This window comes from Rhinolophus hipposideros (assembly GCF_964194185.1).
Source record: "Rhinolophus hipposideros genome assembly, chromosome: 8".
In the NCBI taxonomy this organism is placed as follows: Eukaryota; Metazoa; Chordata; class Mammalia; order Chiroptera; family Rhinolophidae; genus Rhinolophus; species Rhinolophus hipposideros.
This window is the reverse complement of record NC_138054.1, coordinates 56,457,654-56,473,677: the sequence shown is the minus strand read 5'-3', so window position 1 is coordinate 56,473,677 and position 16,024 is coordinate 56,457,654. Positions and strand designations below refer to the sequence as shown.

The 16,024-nt window shown below is 53.5% G+C and overlaps 1 protein-coding gene across 1 annotated transcript; it reads left to right on the top strand.

Annotated features, from left to right (window-relative positions):
• Positions 1 to 137: 137 nt before the first annotated feature.
• BSND (barttin CLCNK type accessory subunit beta) lies at positions 138 to 11,776 on the top strand. The gene is made up of 4 exons (XM_081055821.1): positions 138 to 575; positions 6,528 to 6,622; positions 8,317 to 8,586; positions 9,530 to 11,776. The coding sequence occupies exons 1-4, from the start codon at positions 399 to 401 to the stop codon at positions 9,939 to 9,941; spliced, it is 954 nt and encodes a 317-aa protein (XP_080911947.1). The 5' UTR covers positions 138 to 398; the 3' UTR covers positions 9,942 to 11,776.
• The last annotated feature ends 4,248 nt before the right edge of the window (positions 11,777 to 16,024 follow it).

Here is a 16,024-nt window from a genome sequence, read left to right as displayed (position 1 = left end):
CCTGTCCATCTAGCTCAGCCCCACATAGGCAAATGAGGTGATGTCAAAGCTTGGCTGGGGCCCAGCCCCTGTAACCTCCCCCTCTCTCTCCTGGCTTGTCCCTCACTCGGAGTCACACACACACTCCGGCTGGGCCCAGAGGGAAGGTGAGAGGGAATGACGGTGGATGGTGGGGGCAGGGACCATCCAAGCGTAGCTCCCGCGGCCTGGGGAACCTGTGTGCCCTGCAATTGTGGCTGGACTTGAGGGAGCCTCCCCTCCCCTTAACTGTAAGTCCCAATTTGCAGTGATTCCGGAGTGTCATCCCTCTCAGTGTGTGGAGTGTGGCTGTCCACACTGGTTCACCGGCACCCCTCCACGGCGGTGCACCAACCTGACGGCGGCCTGGTGGGGCAGCCATGACAGACGAGAAGACCTTCCGCATCGGTTTCATTGTGTTGGGGCTCTTCCTGCTTGCCCTCGGTACATTCCTCATGAGCCATGACCGGCCCCAGGTCTATGGCACCTTCTATGCCATGGGCAGCGTCATGGTGATTGGGGGCGTCATCTGGAGCATGTGCCAGTGCTACCCCAAGGTAGGCGGTGGGATGGAGGGGCAGGTCGGCTGGGGGTCACGGGCCAGGGGCCAGGAAGGCTGGGCTGTGCCTCTATTCCAGGCATATGCTGGTGCCCCATCCTTCAATTATCTTTTCATCCTTTCCCCTTTCACCTCTCTTTTCTTCTCTCCACATTCGTGATCATCCATCCATCCATCCACCATCCATCCACCATCCATCCATCCATCTCACCCTTACTCCCTCCCTTATCATAAGGATTTATCAGAAGCCCCCTGCATCTGGAGCCCTGAACGAGGCACCACCAGGGAGACAGTAAAACCCAACACACATTATCCGTGTGCTTGAAACCAAAGTTACGGTAGTAAGTGCTTGCCCCCTGTCAGACACTCCTGTGTTCATGGTGAAGTTCAGTTCTCATCTGGAGCTTCTGGTCCCTCTGTAGTTCCATTTTACAGTGGAGAAGCCCGAGGCTCAGAAAGGTGAGGTCTCATGGCTCTTAAGTGTCAGAGTTGGGATTGGAGCTCAGATATGTGTGACTTAAGGCACAGCCTCCGCCTTGGAGAGGCAACCCTCAGAGTTGCCTCAGAGTTACTGAGAGTTCTGAGGGGGTCAGGTGTAACCTTGATGGCATGAGTTGGTCAGTACTCTATCCTTTGGAGTTTCAGTATATTCCCAGCCTTGCATGTAACTTAGTGACAGGAAGAGCACTGGTTTGGGAGTCCTGAGTTCTAGTTGCAGCTCTGTCCAAACTCTGTGTGATGTTTATCTTTCTGAGCCTCAGTTTCTTACATCTGCAAAATGGGTCCCCAATCCCCTTTTTCTCCCAGCTCACAGTTATTATGAACAGAGAAGAGATGGGATGTAGGACTGTTTTATAAACTGTAGAGTATTATATTTAGGCGAAGGGCTGTCACCATTACTGTTATTGATCCTCTCAACAGCCCTGTGGAATAGGCATGTCAGGAGTTGGAAGTTTTCAGTGCCCAGAAAGGTTGTGTGGCTTTTCTAAGGTCACACAGCTGGTCACATTCAGGGAAACAGAAATAGAAGCATGGATTCGAACTTGGGCTCTGTGTCTAACTGCTTGGGAGACTTTGCTCAAGTCCTTTCTCTTTCTGAGCCTCAGTTTCCTCATTTGTACAATGTGTGAGTTAGGAAAAGGGGATGGGAAAGGGGTTGCATCTAAGGGCCTTGCTGGTCCTGACATCTAGGGCTCTAGTCTCCAGGCAGCCCCCACCACTGGCAGCCTCCTCCCCTCGTCCCCTCCTGTCTAGATGACTGTGCTGGGGGCGGGGGCCGGGGTAGGAGGCAGGAGGTTCCCTGGGGACCCGCACCTGGCTCTCCGCAGCCCTGCCCCCTCCATGGGTCAGCCCCAGGCTGTCAGAATATTTGGAGCTGGGGCAGTCCTGGCTGGTTTGTAGTCATTTACCCAGCAGTTTACAGTCAACTTGCCTCTGTCTGTGAAATGCCCTGAGCAGAGGTCAGGGGGAGAAGAGGTCCTTGAGGCCCGAGCTACCCAAGTCACCACCTCCATTCTCATTCTCCTTCCAGTGACAAGGCTGGGCCCTGGAGGACAGCAAGGGGGCAGTGCGGGGCACAGAGAGTAGTGTCCTTCCTGCCTGGTGCCCTTTTACCAGAGGTGGCTCTGGGTGGTGGGCAGAGTGACCTCGTGGCAGTGGGGGATGAGGGGGAGAGCGCGCGGGGAGAGAGAATATTACTGCGTATTAATGAGTAACTGTTGATAGATTCACGTGCTCCTGTGTGTGGAGGCAGTATGGTGGGGTGGAAATACGTTTTGGTTTGCAACAAGCCCAGATTCAAATCCCTCCTCCCTCCTGCCCCACTTCTGTGACCTTGGCAGAGGGAGTCCCCTGCCTCTCCAGCCTTGCCGAGTGGGAGGAACCAGTGGGGTCTTGTATGTGGGGGAGCCAGCATCACGCCTGGCACAGAGCTGGTTTGAAGGCATTATTCCCAGGATTGGTGTTTGTGGCATGGGTGGTCTCTGGGTGTGAGTGCAGGTGTGGGTCTGTGTGGGTGTTAGCGCCAGCACACTAAGGGAAGGGAGGGAGGAGTGCTGTAAACCAGGGAGGCGGGCGTAGGGGCAGGGCCTGTCTCCCACATTGTTTCCTTGGTGCCTGGGCCATCCATCAGCCCTCAGCAACTGCTGGTGCCCATCCCCCTTCTCAGCACCCTCCCCTGCCTCTCGGTGACTGACAAATGGGAATTTCCTGGATTGAAAGAAACATAAACATAAGGGACTGGAGTCAACCAATTAAGATATGGGGGTAAGGAGTAGTCGACACCAACACGAATTAAACTGCCCCTGTCTTTGAGGGGCTGGGAGTCTTGCAGGGAAGACAATTTTCTGCCTGATGGGGAGGGAGTAGGCTTCACAGAGAAGATGGGCTGGGCTTTGTGCGCCAAATACAAGTTCACTGGGCAGAGAAGATGGGAAAGACATTCCAGGAACAGTGTGATCAGAGACACGAGGTGAAAGAGCAAGGCAGGTGGGTCAGCATGGCTGCCGGGGTGGTGGGAGAGGAAGGTAAGATGGAAAGGGGGTAGGGCTCAGCTCCTCCGGGCCTCAGATGCCATGCTAAGACTCTTGAACCTTACCCTTTAGTTGATGGGACAAGAGAAACAAATGATCAGCTTTGTAGTTCAAGAAAGTTATCAGGCTGACATCGGAAGGAGGAAGCAGGGGCAAGCAGACCGGGAGGGGAGGCTCCTTCTCTGGTCCAGGCGAGAGATGACCGTCTTCCAGATCAAGGCAGAATTTGAACCCAAGACTGTAGGAACTGGGAAGACATTTCCAGCATCAAATGTACAGTACCTGCTGTGGCTGGACATGGCACCGGCACTACAATTTAGCTTATCTCACTGAATTTCTCAAGTAGAGTTGGTCAAAAGTGGTGGTCAGCTGGGTGTTAGGCTCGAGAGAGGAGGAGGAATTGTGGCAAATCTAGTAAGTGGGGCAGTCAGAGACACTGCCCCTTAGCTGAGGTGGGGCAGGGGAGCTGGGGGAAAGGGAAGGATTTGCAGGGAAAGCAAGGTCTCTTCCGGTCCAGCTTCTGCCTCTGTCCTAGGTCCCCCATTCCCTACTCCTGCCTTCTCAGCTGGAGTCCAGGATCAGGCCTCTGATTGGTGGTGACTGATCTGTCCTCTCCACGGTCCTTCCTCACTCCCTCCCCGCTCTGGAGGCATTTGTCTAAACACAAATAGGCCTGTGCACTCTCCTGCTGAGAACTCCTCCAGGGCTCTCACTGTTTCTGAATAAAAGCTGAACTCCTTAGGCTGATCTTTTGGGATCTTCATGGTCTGATTGCCCCTTTCCAGCTTCAACTCTGCCTGTCCCCCTCTCTTCAAAGGACTTGTGTTCTGAGGTACTTCTGCCTTTCCTTCTCCTCTAGGCTTTTCACAGTGACAACCACGATGATGGTGGTGGTGGTGATGATGGTGGTGGTGATGATGGTGGTGATGTTGATGGAGGTGATGGTGACGGTGGTGATGGTGATGATGGTGATGAGGAGGAAGACGAGGATGATTACTTGTCCATGAGATAATAAAGCAGAGGAAGGGGCAGATTCTAGGAAGTACAGAGCCAGCTGGCAAGTGCAGGGCGTCCTTAGTGGGTGTGGAAGATACCCAAGTCCCTGCATTATGTCCAGACATTTGGGAAGCTGACCCCTCCCAGGAGTTCTGAGAAGCCCTGCGTCCACCATTCCCTTCTCCCCCGCAGAAGGAAGCTTTTACAGTGCAGACAAGTGTCTTTTACTCACTGCACTCTATGGGAAGGGCAAAGGCGGCTGATCCCATGATGCAGTAAGGGCTCATCAAATATCTGTTCAACAAATTTCAGTTGAGGAGATTGAGGAGACCAAGACTCAGAGAAGGTAGCTTCATCTTCAGTAACATCAAACTATGATTTACTGAGCAGCCACTATGTGTCAGGACTGTGCTGGAGGATTTGTTATATATTATCTCATGGAATCCTCACAGCAACCCCAGGAGACAGGCATCACTAGTCCGATTTTTGTTTTTCAACTTGTGATAAAATACACATAACACAAAATTTATCATCTTAACCATTTTTAAACGTACAGTTCAATAATGTTAATTATATTCACATTGTTGTGCAACAGACCTCCAGAACTCTTTTCATCTTGCAAAACTGAAACTCTTTGACCATTGAACAATAAGTCCTCAATCCCCCCCCTTCCAGTCAGTGGTAACCACCATTCTACTTTCTGTCTGGATGAATTTGGCTATTCTAGATACTTCATATAAGTGGAATCACACAGAATTTGTCTTTTTTTAAAAATTGCTCTTTTTTTTTTTAAAAAAAGATTTTTTTATTGGGGAAGGGGAACAGAAGTTTATTGGGGAACAGTGTGTACTTCCAGGACTTTTTCCAAGCCAAATTGTTGTCCTTTCAATCTTAGTTGTGGAGGGGGCCATTCAGCTTCAAGTTGTCCTTTCAGTCTTAATTGTGGAGGGCGCAGCTCAGCTCCAGGTCCAGTTGCTGTTGTTAGTTGCAGGGGGCGCAGCCCAAAATCCCTTGCGGGAGTCTATGAGTCGAACCCGCAACCTTGTGGTTGAGAACCCATGCTCCAGCCAACTGAGCCATCTGGCACTGGCCCACGTGGGAATCAAAGCGGCAGCCTTTAGCATTAGGAGCACGGAGCTCCAATTGCCTGAGCCACTGGGTCAGCCCCAGAACTTGTCTTTTTGTAACTGGCTTATTTCTTCAACTTTTATCCATGTTCTAGCATATGTCGGAACTTCATTCGTTGTTTTTTTTTAATTGGGGAATATTGGGGAACACTGTTTTTCCAGGCTCTGTCAGTTCCAAGTTGTTGTCCTTCAATCTAGTTGTGGAGGGCGCAGCTCAGCTCCAAGTCTAGTCGCCGTTTTCAATCTTAGTTGCAGGGGGCGCAGCCCACCATCCCATGTGGGAATTGAACTGGCAGCCTTAGTTTTAAGACCTCTCACTCTAACCAATGGAGCTATCCAGCCTCCCCTCCAGCAGCTCAGCGGCAACTCAGCAGCAGCTCGTTATATTCAATCTAGTTGTGGAGGGCGCAATTCACTGGCCTATGTGGGAATCGAACCGGCAACCCTGTTGTTCAGAGCTTGTGCTCTAACTGACTGAGCCATCCGCCGCCCCTCACTCCGTTTTAAGGCTGGATAACATTCCATTGCATGTATATACCACATTTTGTTTATTCATTCATCTGTGTGTGGACAGTCGGGTTGCTCCCACCTCTTGTCTACTGTGAACAGTGTTGCAAATATTTCTTCGAGGCTAACCCCATTTTACAGAGGAACACAGAGAGGCCCTGGGAGGGGAGATGACCAGACTCCAAAGGCAGGGCTCCTTCTGCCTCATCCCACTGCCTCCTTATGACCCGCCTCCCCTCCGCAACCCTGTGCCCTCCCCATGGGGCTGTACTTGCAGAGACCTCTTGATCCCTGAAAGTTCAGGTACAGGTACTGGTGGGTGCGACCCCAGCCATACACTTCTGTATTCCCCACCACAGCCTCTGCGCCAAGAAACACATGAAAATGACCTGCTTTCCACTCATTCACCATATGAATGAAGTGCCTCCTCTGTGCCAGGCACATTCTGGACACTGGACGAGGACCCTGAGAAATGACAAGATGTGATCTCCTTCAGGACAGGGATGTCTGTCTCACTGCCTACCGCCCCCTAATGTGCTTGGCACACAGCAGGTGCTCAATAAATGTTTGTTGGGTGAATATAGAGCCAAGTGGGAGCAGGAGCCCAGGGATCCATCCACTCACTGGTGCTGGGCCCTGAGCAGGATCCTCTCCTGTCGAAATGTGAGGCCCTGCCTAGTCGGGCCTCTCCCAGGGCATGTGGAGAGGTTCGGCCCAGGGTCTGAGGGGAGCAGTGTGAAGGGCCTGTGTGAGCAGCCACAGCAGAGCCGGCTCCCCTTTGCCCTGCAGATAGCCTTCGTACCCGCTGACTCAGACTTCCAAGGCATCCTGTCCTCGAAGCCACTGGGCTTGCTGGAGAACGGGCTCACTACTGAGATGAAGAGGTAGGTGTCAGGCCCTACGAGGCTAGGAGGGGGTAGAAGGGAGGGCAGTGAGCCAGTCTCCCCTTACAGAGGAGAGGGAGGGAGTGGGGTGGGCGGGGAGGATGGTGTCTCCTTCCCTTGCTCCAGGCTCCGGCTTGGCCTTCCTATTTACTGAGCATATACTATTAGAAATCATGGATTGTTTTGAACTCTCAATTCCATGAGGCAGCCATTATTATTCCCATTTTATAGATGAGGAAACTGAGGCTTGGGGACTAGTTCACTAGTGGCAGACCAAACATGAAAATCAGGTTTGACCCTAAATCCCCAAAAGCTGTGACTGCTACTACTATAGCAAACAACAGAGCCCTGGGCTCTGCCCCTTACTGGCTGTGTGACTTTGGGAAAACGACACACCTCTCTTTGTCCCCTTTGTAAAATGGGGATACTAATGGTACCTTCCTCCTGGGGTTTCAGGGAGGGTTCAGTGAGCTAATATAAGTCAAGTGCTAAGACCAGGACCTGGCACACAGTAGGCCCTCTATAAGTGTTTGTCATCATTAGTAAGAAGCATTTCATATGTATCAGAGACCAAATCAGGCATTTTGTAGCTATGACCTCCTTCAGTACTCATAGAAACCCTGTGAAAGGGTGTGTCCAACCCTTTATATAGATGTGGAAACTGAGGCTTAAGATGTATAATCACAAGCCCCCAAACCTCATGGGGAGTCAGTGACAGACCAGATTAGACCTGCCTTCGTCCCTGGAGGTGCTATGCCCTGGCTCACAAGCCATGGCAGAGAGCATGCCAGCATTCTCCCTCTCTGACCCTGGATACTGTGACTTCATGCTCAGAAGGGCAGGCTACAGGTCCAGGGTATGTGGCTGGGGCCCTGGAACTCTCTCTACTTTGCTTGGGGAAGGAGGCAGTGATGGTATTTTTTGTTGATGGCACAGAGAGTGACCAAATGTCTCAGGGGAATGAGGTGATAAAACCTGGGTGGGCATGGGGGCCAGCATCAGGATTAGTCACACAGGGAGAGCTGCTGTGACAGAGTAGAGGCTCAGGTCATCCCGACTCTGGGCTCCTTCTGGTTAGTCCCCAATCCTAACCAAGGGAACCTCACTTTCCAAAGGGTCTGTAGACGGCAGTAGAAAACATGGTGCCTGGGGCCCCACTCACAATGCTCAGTGTTTCAGTCACTTGGGCAAGTCAGCTAGTCTCTGTGCCTCAGTTTCCTCCAGTATCTCCCAGAGTTACGGGGAGGGTGCCTGACAGAGCCCGGCAGGCAAGGAGCCCGCAATAGCCGCGCAAGTACTGAAGTCCTCATCTGAAAAGCAGGAACAATCATCCTGCTTGTTCAGAATAAAAGGGATGATATGCACAGAGCCATTAGCCCACCAGCCGGAACCCAGGAAACTCTCAGTCTTCTGGTCTTTGTTTTGCAGTTGCACTTTTGGGGTTAACTTTGGGGACATGGAGTGAAAGGAACACTGGGCTGAGAGTCTGAGCTTGGCCACTTCCCTTCGCTTGCAGGGCCTCAGACTCCTCATCCATGAACTAGGTCCAGTAACGATAACCCAAAGGCTTCTTTGACATCAGGGAGATCAGGTGGACAGAGCAGGCGGGCCAGGGGACAGCACTGGTGTCTGTTGAACGAACCTTTGCACACCTACCTGTTCTCTCTCCCTCTGTCTGCCATTCACCCACATAGCCTCCAGCCTCCCTATGTCAGGCTGTGGGAGGAAGCCGCCTATGACCAGAGCCTGCCCGACTTCAGCCACATCCGGATGAAGGTCATGGGCTACAGTGAGGACCCCCGCCCCCTGCTAGTCCCTGAGCGGGCTCAGCAGCAGCTGGAAGCCAGTGAGAGAGGAGCAGGGGGCCTTCCTGACGCTCAGGCCTGGATGGAGGCTGCCGTGGTCGTCCACAGGGGCTCAGAGGAGGATGAGGGAGAAAGAAACCCAACTGAGAGCAGGCCTGGGTGAGTGTGCAGAGCGCAGGATTGGGGATGCGCTCACTTCTGGGTGGAGGAGGAGGGACGTGGGCCACTGAGGGGTAGCTGGGTTCATTTGGGAGTAGAGAGGGCAGTGGGGGTGGGGACACTCTGAGAGGCAGCAGGTGTAGCAGACGCATGAGTCTGGGCTCTAGTCAGACAGGCCTGGGTTCCAATCCTAGCAGCTCTGCTGTATAACCTTGGCAAGTTTCTTATCCTCCTGATCCTCAGTTTCCCCACATGGGAATAATCACTCCTACCTCAGAGGGTTGTTGTGATGGTTGGGACAGTGCATTTAAGTGTTGGGCACACCACAGGCCTCTGTGCATTTTGAACGCCTGTCATGGGTAGCGGGGCAGTGAGCCGGAGGACCTGAGTTCAAATCCAGGCTGCTCCTGACGTGCTCGATGGCCTTGAGCGGTCACTCCGCCGCCCCCTCCATGCTTGGCTGTTTATGACGTGGGTTCCTCGTTCATCTATTGATTCACTCATCCGACGACCATTACTGGGCACCGACTCCCTGCCAGGCCTTGAGGACCCCACCCTACAAGAGCTCCCAGTCCAATGGTAGAGGCAGATGAGGGAACAGACGGTGGTACCTAGTGTGATGGGGTCTGAGGGCCCAGAGGAGACGCCTGAGTGATTGGAGAAGTGGAGGAGTGACATGGTTTGGATAATAACATAATAGCCCATTTTTTGAGCACTTACTATATGCCAGCTATTGTGAAAAGTGCTTTGCACCCATGATCTGCTGTAAAGCTCAGAGACACCAGAGGAGTGAATACTACTATTTCCCCTACCTTACAGGGGAGGAAAGTGAGGCCCAGGCAGGTGAGCTCACCTCGCATGGCCTTGCAGCTAGTTGCTGAAGTTGGCACCCAGGCAGTCTGACTCAGAGCTCTCCTCGCCCTCTCTGGCTTTGCCCCCACAGCCCCGCAGCCTGTCCTCAGGGCCCTGCACCTTTGGCTTCCTTCCAAGACGACCTGGACTTGGGTTCCAGTGAGAGTGGCAGCCCCAACCCATCTCCACCTGACGGGGAGGAGCCAGGCCCCCAGCCACGGGAGTCCTGGGCCTGCAGGTACAGGCTGGACCGCTTCCATGACTTTGCTCTGATCGACGCCCCCACGTCGGAGGATGGTCCTCCAGAGGGGCAGTGGCAGGACACAGCCCTGCCCAGCTACTGGCAGCGTTCCCCGAGGACAAAGGAGGAGGAGGCAGCTTCGGATACAGGTGTGGAAGAGCCAGAGCAGGAGGAGGAAGACTTGTACTATGGGCTGCCGGACAGCCCGGGAGACCCCCTCCCAGACAAGGAACTGGGCTTTGAGCCCGATGCCCAGGGCTGAGATGGAACTGTCCCTGGGTGCTAGCCTGCAGGGCCGCTAGCCCTGTGTAAACTCCTCACAGGGCCTCAATTTCCCTATCTGCGAAATGGGGTTGTATGGAGGTTCAAATGAGATGGTGGATTCTAGACCACTTGGAGAACTGTAAAACAACACATGGGGAAGAGGTGATTACTTTCAATGGACCATCGCCCATCCAGTTGTTATTTTGGGGGTGGGGGTAAAGGTGAAATGTGATTTGTTGTGAAGATTGTGACAGCTGGGGTCCTCAAGACCCTTTGGCCTTCCCCCAAAGCTGGCCTCTGAACAGGAGCCCTCCTTAGTGCTATGCCTGGGCCCATGACGCTCTGTGAAGGACTCTGTGTTCCTGTTCCTGTTGAGTCTTGTAGTCCACCTGGTAGCTGGCGTGAGCTGTCTTCACCCAGAGCTGACCACGTCGCCACCGCCCACATCCCTCCTATGGCTCCCATTGCTCCAGGATCCCAAACCTTCCATGACTGACCTCTGCTGACCTCCCAATTTCCAACCTGGTCAGCCCCACACCACACCCTCTGCTCCTCAATCCCAAGGCCATGTCCTCTCTCCTCCACATGCTCACCCTGCAGCCCCACACCCTTCCCACACTGTCCCCTCTTCCAGGAAGCCCTTTGGCATAGACGTCCCTCCTCTGAAAGCCTTTCTTGATGTCACGGCCTCCCAGAACAAGTTAGTCCCGGCCCCTTGGTGCCATCTTTGGGCCTTTGTATACCTATCACCGGAGCACGACTGTTTGCTCAAGGCTAGCATTTTTGCTTTACTCACCTTGGTATCGCTTGTGCCCAGAGTCAGCGGTCACTGAGGGTGTAAGGAACTGACGAGAACCCAGGGGACTTTTGCAGATAATGTTCTCCTCTCCCACTTCCCTAACGCTTTGACTCAGCCTCTTTACTCTCTGCATTCAAACTTCCAAATAGCCTGCAGAGGAGTCACAAAGCCAGGCCAAGAGCCCGCAGAGTAACCTCCCTCCCCGCAGAATACATCTGCATTGGGTTAGGATTGTGGGAGAAATGAGCCTGCCTGGCTGAACTCAACTCGACTAAGGTGGCATTTACTGAGCACCTACTATGTGCCAGGCACTGAGGCAGGACCTGCGGGGGAAAGACATGAACTAGCAGTTCTTGCCTTCCAAAGACTCACAATCCAGTGAGCTTGGTTTCTTGTAAGTTAGGGACGGAGTGCAGATCTAGAGCAGAAGCGAGAGCAGGGAAGACAAAAGTTGGCACCCCAGAGGCAGCAGAGTGACACACAGTCATCTGGGGTCAGCGAAGGCAGGGACAAATAGCCCTCCTGCTTCAGCAGCCCCTCCTGTGTTGTACCATCACAGAGTAATGCTTTTAGTGTGCTGACCTCTGCCAAGCCCCTCCGTGTCTCAGCACAGAGACTCTGGCAGCTTCAGAGGAAGGGGCAGTGGCTCTACCTCAGACCAGGCCCACACACTCAGAGGTTGCACTCTGGGCCACCTGGGAGGGGAGACCTTCACCTGGGCTGGGCCTCTAGATCAGGGCTGGGGGACCCAGCAGGGGGAAGGGGATCTCCTCTCTGCTGCATCAGAAGGGCACACCCCTGGAACCCACTCCCTCTTCTTTCTGGGTCATTCTATGTCCAGTGTGAAAGCCTTGGTAGTGAAAGGCATTGTGGGCTCATCTCTTGTGCCGTAGCATGTTCCCACTCATTAGACTGGGGCGAGGTGTAGGGTGTTCCTGCGCTCTGTTTACAAAGGCAGGGGAGAGGGGAACCTGCATCACAAACAGCACGAGCACGAATGGCTAAAATAAAAACGTTTTCAATGTTGAAAGGGGCCACCTTCATTCGCCTGCAAATTCTTTTATGTAAAATCACCTGCCCCCGCTCTGGACAGGATACATGAGCCATCATGGGAACCCTCTGGAAAGTAAACACCAAACACAGCAGTGTGACCACGTGGGACAGCTGTGTGGTGTGGAATCTCAGAAGTGGCCCCAATGTCCCTGAATCACAACAGGTGGGCATTCCCCAGACGTTAGCAGAGAACCAAGACCCTCTGGCTGCCAGGCTCGCCTGCAGAGAGATGCCAAACTTGTCCCAGGAAGTTGCCCCGAGGGCTTGGGGCAGCAGAGAGAGATGGGTGGATTCAGGCTTTGGCTGCAGTTCTGGCTTCCCCCACCATCTTGCTGCGTGATGGGGAGACCACACACCTGGTCTGCTCAGTACAGTCCTGGTTTATACCCAGTGTGTTTGCGTACTTGTTAGTAGTGCTCCCTTTCACTCTCCAACTTAAATGATGAATTGTATATTCACCCTACTCTGTGACCTTGGGCAAGTCCAGCTGCCTTTGTGGACTTGCAAATGGAGAAGACGAGTGCTGGCCTTTGACCTTTGCAGGGGTGAGGTGGTGGGGGTATCCTGTGGATGCTGAAGCCTACAGGAGACCACCAGGAGCTCCCCTGCAGCTAATAGTTGGGTTTATTACTCAGTGCAGTGGGGAACAGAACCCACGGGGACCATGAGGTGCCTCTGTAGGAGAGTGTGAGAAGGGACCTATTATGGGATTTGGGCTTGTGTGAGGTGATTTGGGGGAGGGCCTAAGGAAGCGGGGCTCTGCTCTGGGTTGAATACTGTCAGGAAGCAGGGCTAATTCTGTAATGGCGCCTCTGAATCAGTCTGATCTGGAAGAAGGGAAGACTAGACCCAAGCTGCAGGGGTAATTGGCAGAGAAGCAGCCGTCATCCTGAAACAGGAGAAGGTGATGTTTGGTCATTGTTGTGACTGTGATGGTGGCCATGGCTGCCAAGGGATTCTGACATCACAGTCACAGAGTGGCTTTGCCTGATGCTGACGCTCTGTGAACTTGGTCCTGTTCAATAGGACACCAAAGCCGGGTGGTGAGGGCCCTGAGCTCCTGGCGGTCAGGCTGCTGCTCTTCTTCAGGCCTCACTGCTCCGTGGGTCCTCTTCGGGGGCCTGCTAGTCACCATGGAATAGAAGGGGAATAGAATGCTGTGGACTTCACTTGAAAAGACGGGGCTGTAGCTTTTTAAGTTTGAAGAGCCGGGGCCGGCAAGCTCTTATTCCATGCAGCTCTGACCATCCTGAGTTCTGTGATGCCTCAAGAACTTATTACATATGCAATCCCCCATGTTGTGCCCGTTCCCTCGGCATTGCCATCTTTCAATGTCCTCTATGGACACAGGCCTCTGGGGTGGTTCCTCTAGTTGGCCGATTAACTGGGAGGGCAAGAGGTCTTCTTGCAGGTCCCCAGGGAGGGTGGGGTGCTGAAGGGCCTGGAGGAACAGCTTTGGCAAACTCTGGAATTCCAGCTTTCAGCCCCAGGCTCCAGGGTTGTGTACCATGGCAGAAATTCCTGCTCTTTTCACCCTCCTGTCAGGTCAGAGGGACTTTGGAAGTTTCCACTGTCTGGGAGGAAAAGGCCCTGGAGGGATGGAGGGATGGAGTGATGGCCCCTGCCCTTAACTGGGTCAGAGAGAGGTCCTAGGGGAGGGAGTTCGGGCTCTGCTGGCTGCTTGCTGTGATCTTGGGCATGTCGCAGCCCTCCCGGACTCCGTCTCTGTTGTCTATCCAATTAGGGGGAGGTGGACAAGATTACACTTCTTCTCCTACTCCATAAGCACTGTGCCCCCTCATGCCTATTACCCTATCTGGCCCTTGCAACAGCCCTGGGGACGGATCTATCGACCCCCACATTTCAACTGTTTGTTGTGAACCCCAGACGCCGGAGTCGGAAAGACCTGGGTGTGCATTCAGCCTGTGCCAGGTCCTTGCTGTGTGACCTTGGACATGTCACTGCCCCTCTCTGAGCCTCCACATTCACATTTATGCAGTGGGGAGGATCATACCTAAATCTCAGGCTGCCGTGAGGGAGAACTAATGGGCATAATGCCTCTTGCACATCACAGGTGCGCAAACAATGTCAGTCTCCTTCCCCTCTTCAGGTTTAGTTTCTTTATCTGCTCAGTGGGGATCCACCCTGTCCTGCTTATGAATCGATAGTGAGTGAGTGGATTCACCAGGAAGAAGACGCAGGTGAAAACTCTTTGCAAATGGTACGGAAAGTCTACAGTGTCCCAGGTGTCAAGGGGCAGGTCAGGTGACAGCGAGCTAAGGCACAAATAAAGTAACTTTTGGGGCTGGGGAGGAGGGAGCAGAGAGCTGAGTGAGAGCGGCGGCGTCCCGGGAGCAAGGAGGGGGAGCGGGATCCCTTGTGCCTGGTCAGGCAGGCAGCAACCAACGTTACTGATCATCTGCTGGGTAACGGGTGCTCCACGTGTGTCAGCTTGCCGAGTTTAATCCTCCCACCTGCCCTGAGAGGGCTATTCCGGGGGCAGAGCTGGGATTCAGATGTAGGTCCTCTGTGCCTGTGCTCTTTTCACTCTGCCACCTGGTCCACACATGTAACAAGGCTCAATGACGCACCAGCTCTACTATGTTACCTGATTGCATTTCATCCGCAAGACATGCAAGGCTGAGGTGTTGCCCCATTTTATAGATAAAGAAACTGAGGCTCAGAGAGGTTGAATAATCCTCCCAGAGAAGGGCTAAATGGAGGAGGAGATGTATAGCTACTGGGCCTTCTATTCATGCCTGGAACCATCCCGTAGTCCCAGGTGATTCTGACCCTCGTAAGGATAGAAAGACACATATCAACCAATCAGACAGCAAGGTTCCATCGACACCTACCTGTGCCTTTTGCTGAGCTAGTGCTGAGGGCAGACACACCCCTGCTCCCACACCTTCCATGACTCCCTATTGCACACGGGATACACGCGGGATAAAGCCACATTTCTGAGCCTGGCGTCTGAGGCCACACAGTCTGTCCCCAAGTGTCCTTTCCAGCCAATGTGTCTACCACTTCCTCCCATGCAGCAGCCACTGTAAACTGGACCCTTCACACTGTCCTGCTTGTTTCCTCTGCCTGATGCCCTTCTTCCCCTTCTCTATCATCCCTCCGGCCTTGGCTCAAATTCTACCTGTTCCCTGGAGCCTGAATTGGCCTTGCTCACCCCTCCCAGGGCTGAATGCAACCACCCCCGCCTCCCTGTCCTTCCCAAACGATGAGCACCACTCTGGTCCCAGCGCTTCCCATGTGACTGGCTACGCATGTGCCAATCTCCCCGCCTGGATTGGTGGGTCCTTCAAGGGCAGGGGACTCTTCCTACCCCTACCCGTATTTCTATGCCCAGGACTAGGCCAAAACAAGCGGCAGTAGTGCTGGTGGACAGGATGGAATTGACCCGAATTGAACTGAACCAGGTGCCCACGGGGAAGCTCGTGGCCCACGCACACAGACTACATAGCAGGCATGAGGCGCACCGGCTTTGGCACAATCAGCCTGAGCTTGAGACCCGGTTCCCCCGCCCCCCAAGCTCTGTGACTTTGACCAAGAGACTCACCCTTCTTGTCCTCAGTTTCCTTATCAATAAAATAATATCTATGTAACAGCATGTTGTGAAACTTAGCTGAGATCACACATAGTGAGTGCTCAGTGTGTGCTTGGTGCCGGGGAGGCCTCGGTCAATGCAGTTATCATTTGTAGGCATGAGGGGAATGAGTACCGCATGCAGACATCAGGAGCCAGTGGAGACTTGGGGTTGGCATTCAGCACTGTCCCGTCAGCACTTCTCAAGTGCAGGCCAATGGACATGGCTGGGCTGGTAGCATCGGACTCTCCTGTGAAGTTTTAAAAGTCCAGTGTCTTAGAACCACCCTAGAGAGGTCTGGGGTGGTCTGACTTTTGACTAAGCAAGCCAGGTGATTCTAAAGCACACAAGGGCTTAGTCTTTTGTTTTTAAATTGGTTGCAAGGACTGGGATAGTTGGAAGGGGGTTGTCATGCGGGGTCTCTGGTCCCGCTCCCCGCACAAGAACACAGGACATGGTGAGACCAAAAAGGAACACCCACAGAGCCATAGATAGGGGAGTCACACCACTATAGTCTCACTGGCCGCTGGGTTGGAGACACAGGAAGCAGGAGCCACACGATCCGCAACCTGCCATCCGCTTCTCTGCCAACCAACCCCACTTGCTAACTGCAATCTGCGCTTGCTAGCTCAGC